A 13,329-nucleotide genomic window follows, 5' to 3' on the forward strand; every position below is an offset into this window, starting at 1 on the left:
CATAAAGTAACGTCACGCAACGTAAAGTAATGTAACGTCACGTAAAGTAACGCAACGTGACGTGACGTTATGTAAAGTAACGCAACGTAAAGTGACGCGACGCGACGTAACCTAACGTAAAGTAACGTAACCTAACGTAACCTAACCTAACGTAACCTAACGTAATGTAACGCAACGTAACGTGATGTGACATGACGTAATGTAAAGTAACGTGACGTGACGTAACCTAACATAAAGTAACGTCACGCAACGTAACGTCACGTAAAGTAACGCAACGTAATGTAACCTAACGTAACGTAATGTAAAGTAACGCGACGTGATGTGACGTGATGTAACCTAACATAAAGTAACGTCACGCAACGTAAAGTAATGTAACGTCACGTAAAGTAACGCAACGTGACGTGACGTGATGTAACCTAACATAAAGTAACGTCACGCAACGTAAAGTAATGTAACGTCACGTAATGTAACGTCACGTAAAGTAACGCAACGTGACGTTATGTAAAGTAACGCAACGTAAAGTGACGCGACGTAACCTAACGTAAAGTAACGTCACGCAACGTAAAGTAATGTAACGCGTAAAGTAACATAGCGTGACGTTATGTAAAGTAACGCAACGTAAAGTGGCGAGCGACGTAACCTAATGTAAAGTAACGTAACCTAACGTAACGTAACGTAATGTAACGCAATGCAACGTAACGTGATGTGACATGACGTAACGTAATGTAAAGTGACGTGACGTAACCTAACATAAAGTAACGTCACGCAACATAAAGTAATGTAAAGTAATGTAACGTCACGTAACGTAACCTAACGTAATGTAACGTCACGTAAAGTAACGCAACGCGACGTGACGTAATGTAACGGATTTGCTTTGTTTGATGAAGTTTTTTCAAATCAAATGTTCATCCTGGGTTACAAGTACAACAGAAAAAATATGATAAAATGTCAACTCTTGAACTTTGTTTTGGGTCAAGCAAAGATGGCGATCTATCTCTGCAGGAGAAACAAACTTGGAGACTCACTCGATGTAGACGTGATGTGCATTTTCAGACGAATGTTAAAGACAAGACTGAAAACTGATTTCACTTTCTTTATTTTGACAAACAATGTAGAAGATTTTGAGAAGATGTGGTGCCTCAAACAAGTTTTATGTTCTGTGGAAAACGATCAGCTGGTTTTTGGTCGTATTTTTGATTGAATATGGTTTGTTTTGATGTTTTTTTGGAGCATTTGTTCTCTCTCTCTCTCTCTCTCTCTCTCTCTCTCTCTCTCTCTCTCTCCTCTCTCTCTCTCTCTCTCTCTCTCTCTCTCTCTCTCTCTCTCTCTCTCTCTCTCTCTCTCTCTCTCTCTCTCTCTCTCTCTCTCTCTCTCTCTCTCATTTTTCAGTTTGCACGTGCTTTGAACATATTCATGCTGGAAAAGCAAACACCAGCTGAGCAAATAGCGACTTTGCTCCTGAGAACCAAGCACGGGGGCCAACTTTGACATCTACAAACAATAACAGATAACGCTACAAAACATGATGCATATCATATTTATTTTCCAATATGCATGTTACATTAGCATCACTTTTCTTTTAGATTCCCTTGGCATATCAAGTTGGATGGCAATTGCTAAACCAAACATCTTCTGAGCAAGGAATACTTCAAATGTTTCAGTGCAAAACAGCTAAAGCCAGGTTAATTGAAATAGGAGAGCCCCCCACCCCCAAATCTAAAAAAAAAAAGAAAATCATCTTTTAAAAGCCAGTAGGTGAGATTTATAAATGAAAAGCACAAAGCTGATCTGGTGACCATCCATAAAAACAGAATGGATTTTCTGAGAGGAAACCTTTTTTTTTTATTAGGTTCCCTTGTTTTGCAGCAAAGCCTCGATTTACAAATGTCCACTTCATATACATATATTAATATTAACACTGTGAATAATATTATATAATCTTGTTACAATTTCTACATTAGGTCCCTATTAATGAAGTGTTTTTATAATTACATGAGGTGAAGTCCAGTCCATTTGGAGTTTAGGATCACTCGAGAATTCTGCGTATCCACGTCAAGATGACAAGAATCTCTTGCAGTGGTTTTGGAGATTGTCATTTCTTCGTCACACAGGAGCTCTGTACGTGTGACCTTGTGCGAGCGGAAGCCGGTGGCGTGTCGTGTTGGTCGAATGATCGCCCTCTTCTCCGCAGTCACAGTTCATCGAACACTGGTCAAAAAGGCATCGTCTTTATCTGGCATCATCTCAAACAGCAGAAACATACGATTTCAAGCACACAGACGCCGTGTCTCACATTCTCGCCACATTTTACAGTAGAAATCACTGGTCCGTCTCTTTTCTAGTCTGCACACCTCTATCTCTTTATTTTCATAAACCCACTTTTCAAAACTTTCTACAAATTAAATTAAAACATCTTTCTCTTTAAATATGAATCAACCCCTTGTCCTGCTTCCAAACACTGGTCCAGCCTCTGTACATTCATATTAAACTCTACTCTGGTGTCTACATGGAGAACTGTTCCTCCTATAATTTCCCCTACTAAACTCCCCGCTAAACTTACCTAACTTACTAACTACAGTTCAACTGCACGAGTTTCTTACTTTTCTTTTCAGTGCCCTGCTAGTATTTTCCGCAAATCACAGCTTTGTTTGTGTACCAGTCATTCTAACACACAAGCAGTACACACACACCCCACACTAGAAATGAATGGACCATGAAATCCATCAAGTGCAACACAGCTGTACGTACAGAGATGCACATGACGATTCAGAGATGCAGATGGAACATGCAGGCGATTTGAAGTGGGGAACTGGAAGTGGATTGGTTGAGTTGGTCGCTGTGGGAGTTCACGTTTTGGCAGGCAGGGATTCTGGCAACAGGTCTGGTTGATGTAGAAGTGATGAGAAAAACGCAGAGTGGCGACAACCTTTCTCATTTGGATGAACTTTCTGACCCGGTGGTCAGAATGCGACAGATGATGCCAATCCCAGACTTGATGAAATTAAGGTTCAACAGTTTAGAGAATCCACTGGGATCCTCTACAGAATAACAAAAACAGTAGTTCAGAGTTTCAGAAGTTGCAGGAGCAACGTCCTGTGGCCTTGACGATTCATGAGCCTGTGATTTGTCCCTTGTCCTTGGTTAAACTCCGTCTACTTCTCAGCGGCCCTCTGTCAGCAGTCTGACACTTCAGAGGTGTCACTGGTGAGCTTCCTGCGTTGCCTCACAGATTTCTCCTCATCCTGCAGAGCAAAACAGACGGTCAAAAGTGTAAGGCTTTCATTCTTAAGAGCTAAGTCATTTCCAGCTGGTAAGTGGACTTTTATCTACAACTCAAAGCACTTTACAGCGCAAGAAACATTCATCCATTAACACACATTAACACATTCCTACTTTTTCTATCACACACCAGACACACACTACTGGCACGGCTGATGGAGGCAATTCAGGATTCAGTTCTTGCCCCAGGACACTTCAGCATGCAGATTTGAGGAACTCAGAGGTTGAAACACCAGCCTTCTCTTTAGTGGACCACCTGCTCTACCTCCCTGCTGTGGTAAATATGAACTGCAACAGTGATGGTAGTGTAGGTGGGACTGAGTCAAAATAAACTCCCTTTTGTGAGCACTTACAGTCTGGAAGACTCCATTCTGCCCCCACTCTCCAGGGGAGTGGTCGTCAAGGTCCTCTGCCTCTTCCTCCTCTTCCTCACCCTCCTCCTCTCTCACCGTGTCCATCCCGTCTTCCTCGTACTCCGTCAGACAGTCCGACTCCTCTGCTGAATGGAAAGATTAAGGGGAGCTGTTACGCATAGGATTTACTGTGGGTCTGAGTGACTAAAATATATTGGCGACATCACCTCCAACATTTCAATAAAACAAACCAGGTGAAAGACATGACCCCTTATTTATAACACGTATTAAATCCAACATGATTTTGAAGGAGAAGTTCACATCTAGAGAGGGAGACAGCTGCAACAGGGACTTACTTACACGATGTGTACTTATGACCAATAATTTGTGTTAAGAGTAATCCAGTGTCGACTGAAATAATGAGAAGAAACATTTTAACCACAATAAAAGGAACTGATTCCTCACCATCTGCAGCTACATAGCTTTGGACCGGCTCTATCCTGGACACAATTTCTGCAAGGTCAGTGAAGTCAGCTCCTGGGCACGTGCAGGACTGCGAGGCAAGAAATGTGTATATTATTATGTATAAACATTTATGTACTTAGTAATTTATGGTATAAGTGTGTGTGTGTGTGTGTGTGTGCTTGTCTCACGTCAGTTCTCTTGCTATTGTTGTAGTCCGCTGAGCGGTGGTCCTTCAGCATGTTCTCGATGATGTCCCCTCGGGCCCAGCCAGTGAACACCAGCTTGCCATGCTGGAAGCCCACATCCTGGGGTAAAAGATGATTTCAAGTGTTTTGAGTCAACATATACTTGCACTGCATTTAGTCTCCACTCTTTTAAATTGAGTGTCCGAATTGTATCAGTGTGTAATCTTATGCACTATGTGGAGCCCTCAGCAGATAATGATTGTGTCAGAAATCAATAGTCAATACTGACTGCCAACATACTCAAATAAATGAGTGAATTAATGAACAAAATTAATCTTAAGGCCATATTTAGAATGTAACTCACATAGATCTCATCAAATTTTCCAAAGTCCATGGTCTTGAAGCGGTCGATGGGCGGTCTGATGTACTCGCAGTAGGCACTCTTCTTCACCACCTCTAACTGTCGCACACAGGACACATACGCCAGCCGAGACTGGATCTCTGCCATGTCTGGCACCTGCAGAAATGGAAGTGGAAAACTAAATTCACTATTGGCACCACAGGAAACGGTCAGAGCGGTTAAAGACTCAAATGGAGCACTCTGTAGTTATCATCTTGCTGAGTCATCAAAATGACCAGTGCTTTGTGCACCCCACCAGTACTGTACCTTTACTTTCTCTGCCCAGGGATTGATCCGTTTCCACAGCAACCACCAGCCGGACAGGCTGTCGCCATAGTTACAGAGGTCAGTCTCATCTTGGCTTCCCACGTCAATGGCAATGACTGTTCTGGCACCCATGTTCCTCGCAATGTCCGCTGTTTGGCGCGTAGCATATACACCAAAATTCACACACACACACACACACACACACACACGTGCACAGACACACAAACACAGCACGAAAAAAAAAATCCAGCAGCAGAGATGGTCAGACAACGACTTCTCATCTCACTTTCTTTAACACTTTACTTAAAGAGCCACAGTGTTCAAACAGACTAGCAACACAAAAACATCACTTTTTTAACTTGTCAGACACTTCAGGGCATTTATAGTAAATTTGTGTCAGAGAGTACTGGAATTAAAAATATATACATAAATGTAAAGTTTTTCTGGCCAACAAGCACAGGGCCTGACGTCATAATATCGCTCACTGACTTGTTAGCGTTAAAAAGAGCCTCGGGGCAGTGAGCATTTTTGTGGTGCTGAGACTATTCAAAGTCAGAAATGGGAAGACATCCCACAGGCCCAAAGCACTGATCCAGCGAGCCAAGAACAACTATAGATGAAGCTGATGAAGCACAAACAGCCCAGCAACAAACCTCAGAAATGAAGAATGCTGATTTTACAAGGCTCCCTTTCCCTGGATCAATCTTTGGGCCCAGAAAGAACCATATTTCACAAACCTCTGAGACGTGTACAGCTCAGGAGATAATGAGACACAATCCTCATACCGAACATAGAATTACAATATCCCAGCACAGAGTTTGGTGAAATATGGCTTTGTTTCATCAGGACAGAGAACAATGTTTATCAGGAATACACACACAGACATTCAGGGGAGTTTTGTCTGCACATCATAATGAAAACCAAAATATAATTCATCTCACGTAACTGTTATTTTGCATAAACATTACAAAGATGTTCAAATTCAGTTTGCAGCAAATCCTTCAAAAATACTTTCAGGTAATGTAGATGTATATAATGGTTCACAGACAAAAACACTTCCCCTCTCCTCTTTCAAAACAGCCTGCAATCATCAGTCCTCTCTGGTTATAGAGGCAAACACTGATTTCAGAACTGAGCTTCAGCATAACAATGATGTAGAGCTGGGCAATAAGGATGAAATCATTCATCACAATGTTAATTAAGATATTATGGGATATTGACAAATAAATGTATCAGAATATGGGACATGTTTGCAGGTTACACCAGACCAAACTCATTGTATGTAAACTTTAACGACTCGTTTTGGGGATATTTAAATTACAGCTTGCTTTCGAACAATTCGTTTGGAAAACAGAAATTATATGATGATGAGAAAATCAAAACATAATTCTGCTAAAAGTCGATAAATGGTAACATCGAATTATCACTCAGCCCGACACAATAAGTGCTCATTTCAGTATGAGGGGAACTTTAACCTCAAAGCAGACTGGTGTCATGTGTCTCAAAAATTCTAAACGTTTTCTAAAAATCTATAGTTTATTGTGAAAAAAAAAAACATCACGTCAAGGTTCAAATGTGATACGAGAGGAAACCCCCTAACCCCAATTTAAATTTCACACGTATCTGACGCCAGGCTGTTTGAAAGACAAATAAATCCCCCATATGCAGTGTTTTATTTTATTCTTTCGGTGTTTAATATTTTTAAAAACCTACAACCATGAATTATTGCCAGGATGCTGACTTTTCCCCTTCTAATAATAATAATAATAATCATAATGTTATTTCAATTTGATTAATATGTCTCAGCAGATTAATTGATTAATTCATGATCTGAACCAGCTTTATCTTCAGTCGGGGAAAACTCAGACCTTCCTCCACCAGTATTAGGAATATATACTTACCCGACCTATCATTACTTCCATCTTATCTAAAACCCCTCCTAAAAATTGTCCTTATCCCCCGCTCCACCGCCCCTCTCCTCTGGGGGACAGGAGTCAGGTGGACACTTAAGGATTGTATAGTATATTGATGGAGGGGGTGAGGGGGGGTACCACCTCTACTTGCCTGGCAGATTGTTGATGTAGCCACCGTCCATTAGCAAGTTGCCATCTTTGGGGTCGCAGAGAGGCGGCAGGTACCCTGAGAGGGTCATGCTCGCCCGCACATAGCGCCACAGAGAGCCTGGTACACCAGGGAGGGGAGGGAGGAAGGGAGGGAGGAGGAAGGGGAGGGGGGATAACAGCTCAATATTGTTTGCTACATGTTATTAAGTTAGTGTTGACAGACCACAATCCCAGTGCCAGCTGGGCCAGGCTGGCTAAAAGAAGGTAGCAGGTCCCTGCAAAGGCTTGTAGGACTGTGGCTCTGCTCACCTTTAGACTCTGTTGTGCACCACTGCAAACCTCATTACCTCGCACAGAGAGCCTGTGACCTGTGCAGAAGGTAAGTAAGTAGACGGCAACCATCACAGAGCAGAGCAAGGCTGTTTGAATCTCCAAACTATGTCCCAACAACAGCGCTTTGAGGCATGTAATCAAATGAATTCTCCTGTGTTTCTGCAGAATCCACAGATACAGAGACCAATCAGATTCAGTGGCTTAAAGTGGCCACTGTGTCAAGAGAAGGAGCAGCAGCCGGTGTTGTGACAATGTTTGGAGCAGTTGTCACCATGAACATGGCAGGGAAGCGCCAAGCCTGCTCAGTCCTGCAGTACATTCGGGGCCAGCAGGGGGCATGAGCAGGCTGGGCGCTGCATGGGTTGGAAGGATAAGGAGCACCGCAGAGAAAAGAAAGGGGTGCAACTGTGTGTGGAGTAAATACTGACGTAGAATTATTCTACTGGAATAAGGTTGTCGAGGAAATACTACTGCCTATTTCCATTTCTTTGCCCTACATTTAACTTAAAGGCTTTATTCGGTTTTGACAGGGGGCTACGATGGACAACAGCAGGATCCAGAACACATATCCCTAAATAAAAAATAAAAAATATAAATATAAATAAAGGGTAATATATGCCATCAATATATGGTATATTGATAAGAAATATATAGATAGGCTCACTGTATGCACATAAAAGCAAGCAAAGCCAGGGGAAGGACAGGGGCTGTGTAGGAGAGACTGAACATGATCCTGTTGGTAGGGATGACTGAAATGAAACTTCACAAAGACATTGTCAAACAAGCTGCACTTCAGTCCAGAGCAAAAAAAGGTTTGCGCTCACTTAATCGCACCATGTTCACTACAACAGCATCAACAACAGGCAGATGTGATGGTGACATGGTGTAGCCCTTCACTATCTCCAGGAAGTATCATCCAAAACAGACTGTGCTGCCTCTAGAGTGTAATGAAAACAGCTTGGAGCTTGGAACCAGGCCGACCAGCTACAAGATGAATCGTGACCATTAAAGATTGGATCTACAGTCCCCAAAACGTTTTTAAGAGGGAAGGAACTACACATCCATTGTAAATTATCCCTCGACATCCAGTGCTTGAATTTAAGTAGTAGAATGTAGTATTGCAATATATTAGTGTCTTGTATGTATGTATATAGGATTTCATACAGTGTATAATCTCCTAACCTACTGTAGTAGTGTAACAATAATGTCGTCATTGACAAGCTACAGTACTTCGTTCCTAAATGCAGCCAAGGGAAGTCATGGTTGCTCTGTGGTAAACATAACATAATGCTAAACGATCCGATAGCAACATGTTATGCAGTTAAAATAGTAGTGACCTCCACCAATCATTGCTATTACTGATGATTGTGGGTAGTATAGTGCTTCCTGAAATCACGAATGAAAACAATTTTTTCTTAAAATGCAGTTGATATCATACCGACTTGGCAACTACAGGAGCACTGAAAGTCTCTATTCAGATAATGAAATGGGATTTTCACTTCCTGAACTGATGAACTTCCTGAGCTGTTGAGCTCGTGCACAAGATCTCACATTGAAATTCCAACCAAATCCAAACAAGTCAAGTCTGATTTGCATCAGCTAAACAGAGCTTTACAGCAAGCAAATGCCTGTCTGTTTGTAAACAAAAGATCTAAAGAAGGGACATTTTGGCTAGAAACAGAGGTCCTTAAAAAAAACAGAACACCATGGATCTCTCTATGACCCGTAGATGTCCAGATATTCATTGGAAACACCTCACAGAAATGAAGGTCAGCAGTTATATTCAGAGTTAGGGCTAAGTCATCTGGAGAAAGTGTGTTGTGCATGTGAATAACAAAGCCAATGGGAGAGAGAATATGTCCTATTGGTCAATATGTAGAGGAAGATATTCAAATAAAAGCTTAGGCCTTTAAATCTGGGCTTTATTTTCTGGGATTTTTGCTAATTAACTGTGTTTTTGTCTGTTTTTGCACTGAAATCATAGATGAAGATATTAATTAATGAAGAATATTTTTGGTCCAACAATGATTTGTGTGTTGATTCAGATCAGATCCTCATATATTGGAATTTGTCTTTCCTTCCAAACCATGGGCTCCCGATGTCCATCTGGTCAGGATAGTTAGTGAGAGGAGAAGACAGAGGAGGAGGGGAGCCAAAAGGTTGACTGTCGACTTAGGGATGGGGAGGTTCCGGTGAGTGGGTGTTTAAAAATCTGACCTGGGACATTGTTAACATAGCAACCATCCACAAGCAAGTGGCCATCCTTGGGGTCGCACAGGGGAGGTAAATAGGGGGTGTAGGAGGCGCTGGCTCTAACATAGCGCCAGACGCAACCTGTCAGGAAATGGAGATGGAGAAGGAGGAACACATCAAATATGGGCCGGGCTCCATGTCACAGATGGAAAAAGAGAGCGACAATAACAGAGAGAGAAGCGTTGAGGAAGAATGCAGAAAACGAGAGGGTAGAGGAGAGAAAGAGGAAGAAATAATTGCAACAAGGAGAGGAAGAGTGCAAGAAGCTGCCAAGAGCAAGGCAGAGAGGAAGAGGAAAACAATGTTGACAGAATAACTTATGTCTATGGTTTCTAGCCAAAATTCTAGTACAAGGCCGTTTTCATATAGAGGAACCCAATATAATCCTGTGACTGTGATAAAAATAAAGAGATATAAATATACAATCAATGCTACATATAACAAGTATGTTGAATGAATTATAACAGATGTGTCCCAATTAACTTCATATCCTGAAAACAGTGATGCAAAGTTCATTTGATGTGTTGATTAAGGGTATTAAAAGTATATTAGCGCTGTTAGATGACTGGTTTAACAAGCAAGTGGAAAGTGGAAGAAAGACAAGTAGAGAGAAAGAAGGAGAGAGATAGAGAAATACTGTTTGGTCTCAAACTGAATTCGCCAAACAAAATTTTTTTTAAATGGTTTTACATGTTTCAATGTCTCTGTCTTGGTATAGTCTCTCTCTGTGGATGAAGCCAAAAGATGTAACATGACACTGTGTACCTGTTCTCTCATCAAAATGGCACATGTTTACGTTGAAGCCAGAGCGACATGTTGAGAGTCGTACCACACTAGTGATGTTTGACAAACACAGACCAGAGAAACTACCGGAAGCACAGAATGGAGGTGAAGGAAGCAACATGGGATGTAATTAAAGAGCAAGGAGGGAGGAGGCGGGGTGCAGTGTTCTGGATCCTACATGTTGACATGGACAGGGGAGGGGGAGTCAGCAGTTTGGGGTCAGCGACTACTTTACGGTTATTTTGTCTACGCAGTAAACTATAGATAGAGAGCTCTGTGGTCAGATGATGATATAACCTAATAAGTTTAAAACACAAATACTACAGACAAAAATGCTACAGCTTTATCAATTTAGCTTGTGAAGATGAAGAAGTCAGAAGGAAGTAAAGGAGGAATTTAATAGAATTAATACATAGATGAAGTCAGAAAGATATTTTACGAAAGAAAGAAAGAAAAAGAAAGAAGAAACTGAGGAAAATGATAGGAATCATGAGAGAGAAAGGTTTTGCTCCAGCAGTTAGTTCGTACACATGCCAAGATGCAAACTAAACCTGTCAGACCCGTAAACCCTCAAATCCACTCAGAAGCCTCTATGATAGTCAAATAAAATTTAACAATAACACCAGTTATGTCTTCATTTAATGCACAACACTGTAAATGAAATGATAGCATTACACTGAGTATCGTATGAAGTTAAACTGCATTTAAAATGGCTCGCTGGATTCGTAGGGTTCGTGGGGGGGTCATTTCCGACCACTTGTTTCAGCTAATGTTATTGATGGTGCACTTTTTTGCAAGTCAAACAAAACACATTTACCCCTGTATCAGTAAATAAAGACAAGCACTTGCAGTGCAGCAGACTCCAGACTATATTGAAATGCAATATTGAAACTGCAATGTTTGTGAACGCAAATAGGTGGTTTGCAAGTAAAGTGGAGCAATTCAATTGGCTTTGATTGCTTTGATGTATGCAGGCAGGTCATTCAAACTTATTTTGGTCCTATTAACTGTTCACTTACATACTCTTGTTTGCCAGCCATCTATAATGTGATGTGATGTGATCGGCTTCAGTTTCCTGCCTCATGTTTAAGATTAAATTATACTTGTTGTTTTTGTGAAGCTTCAACTTCTCTACTTGCAGCAGGACCCACAGGGTTCTCCAGCTGGAGTGGACACTATCAAACCACCACAACTAGAGTCATAGTGACTAAAGTACCATTTGCTCTAAGTGTTATATTCAACGGCAGTTTCAGAACACATCACGTTCAATTCAGCCTTGAAGCATTAATCTGAATCCATTCAGTGTACTAACTCTAGAAGATGCATAAGCCAGTTAAGTGTTTGTGTGGCTCCTATTACAAAATTCATAGACTTGTCGTATACAGAATACGAGATATAACAGCACATCAAGTTACTTCTGACAGTTGACTGAGTGCAAAAAAAAATCATTATATATATATACACATAGTTGATAGTTTTACTAAATGTGCCATTTTATTTCTGACTGCTGCTGCAAGCATTACTCAATGTTTAAGTACTTTTGAAACCTGTTTTGATGATTATGCCACATTAGTTCTCCCTCATTCAGAGCAGTATTATTGGATTGAGTTGTGTTAAAGGCTAAGAAAGACGTAAGCAATAACTCGTGCAAATTGTGCATGTGTATGTATGTGTGCTACAGATAGAAAATAATCCTGGTCGTTCTGTAGTATAAAGTACTATAACAATAAAGCAAAGTGCAAAACTACCGTCTTGAGCTTATCTAAAAAATGAAAGTGTATCAAAATGGTGTTGTAATAGAGCAGGATGGCAGCCACTGCAGTTCGCTCAGCTGTCACTCACCATCCTGATGAACACGCATGGCGGAGGCAGTGATGTCAGTGGTGACATTGAAGTATGGCAGCCACAGGTCCTGGGGAGAAAGACATATTTTAATTGTTTTATTCATTTCCCAATGACAAGACCTCCTGCAGTGGTAAATCAATTCCGTGTAAAAAGTGTATATTTGACCCCCACCTCAGCTTGTTTGTCATGGAACACTTTATAGATGCTGGTGTTGAATGCAGAGCCAGAGAACATGGAGGTGATGGGGTAGGTCAGGTCCAGGACTGTTTTAAAAACAGAGTTCATTGCCTAATAAAGGAAGGAAAATGGGTCTTGTTTATTATTGGTAATTCTTTTCATGTCATAAGGTTTGTCTTTCTGTTTTCATCTAGGAGCAAAGTTCACCAGCCATCTTAAAATGACTGAATAATGACCAGAGCTGCGTTTTGTACCTTGGACCACTCTCTTGCTCTCTGTTTGGTTCTGACAGCACTCCTCTCCTCAGCGTACAGTGCACCAATAAATGAGCCGATAGAGGTCCCACCCACTATGTCAATAGGAATCCCCGCTTCCTCCATAGCTTTGATAACACCAACGTGAGAGCAGCCTCTGCACGGGGAAAAACAAACATGTTAGATACCAGGATAGTGACACAAACTGTGCATGATACATACGCAGAGGTTAAAAAAATGACTTGGTGTTCTTGCTCATCTTTTTATTTTGTAAATGTGAGTGATAAGACAGGTGTTTAACACACAAGAAATCTGTATTAATGTATATAATGGAAAACTGAAGGGGTTCTTAGGGTGGCTGAGACATTAATATTCACATTAGGTGTTTATTCGATATTGCTATCACAATATTTTAAAATACTGAACTCAAAACACAAAGTGCACTCTACATGTCTCTATGGCAACTTGTGGTAAACTGTTCTCACCTGGCTCCACCTCCTCCCAGCACCAGGGCGATGCTGTTTCCAGTCAGGACTCGGGCCAGCCGAGAGAAATCACTGTGCCTGTCTGCCGTTTTCTCAAACACCTTCTCGTAAACATCCCTCTGCAGAAATATTATGCACATGGAACTCGTTAACTTTCCATCAAAATTAATAAACAGAGGTTTAGCAT

The 13,329-nt window shown here is 41.2% G+C and overlaps 1 protein-coding gene across 10 annotated transcripts in view; it reads right to left on the reverse strand.

Moving 5' to 3' along the window:
- Window positions 1-1,521: 1,521 nt before the first annotated feature.
- Window positions 1,522-13,329, reverse strand: part of pnpla6 (patatin-like phospholipase domain containing 6) — a 29,833-nt gene continuing 18,025 nt past the window's right edge. For 2 of the 10 annotated variants that reach the window (XM_035172861.2, XM_047342551.1), the window contains 12 exons: window positions 13,143-13,261; window positions 12,658-12,814; window positions 12,398-12,514; window positions 12,224-12,293; window positions 9,563-9,679; window positions 7,014-7,130; window positions 4,950-5,098; window positions 4,647-4,799; window positions 4,286-4,402; window positions 4,098-4,185; window positions 3,633-3,778; window positions 1,522-3,242 (listed from right to left, as the gene is read on the reverse strand). In XM_035172861.2, coding sequence (XP_035028752.2) covers window positions 3,174-3,242; window positions 3,633-3,778; window positions 4,098-4,185; window positions 4,286-4,402; window positions 4,647-4,799; window positions 4,950-5,098; window positions 7,014-7,130; window positions 9,563-9,679; window positions 12,224-12,293; window positions 12,398-12,514; window positions 12,658-12,814; window positions 13,143-13,261 — 1,419 coding nt within the window. In that variant the 3' untranslated portion in view covers window positions 1,522-3,173. Of the gene's footprint in view, window positions 3,243-3,632; window positions 3,779-4,097; window positions 4,186-4,285; window positions 4,403-4,646; window positions 4,800-4,949; window positions 5,099-7,013; window positions 7,131-9,562; window positions 9,680-12,223; window positions 12,294-12,397; window positions 12,515-12,657; window positions 12,815-13,142; window positions 13,265-13,329 lie in introns of all 10 variants that reach the window. The other 8 variants (XM_047342554.1, XM_035172841.2, XM_047342571.1 and 5 more) reach the window with 6 other exon arrangements.

The sequence above is a fragment of the Hippoglossus stenolepis genome, chromosome 2 (assembly GCF_022539355.2).
Source record: "Hippoglossus stenolepis isolate QCI-W04-F060 chromosome 2, HSTE1.2, whole genome shotgun sequence".
NCBI classification, from domain to species: Eukaryota; Metazoa; Chordata; class Actinopteri; order Pleuronectiformes; family Pleuronectidae; genus Hippoglossus; species Hippoglossus stenolepis.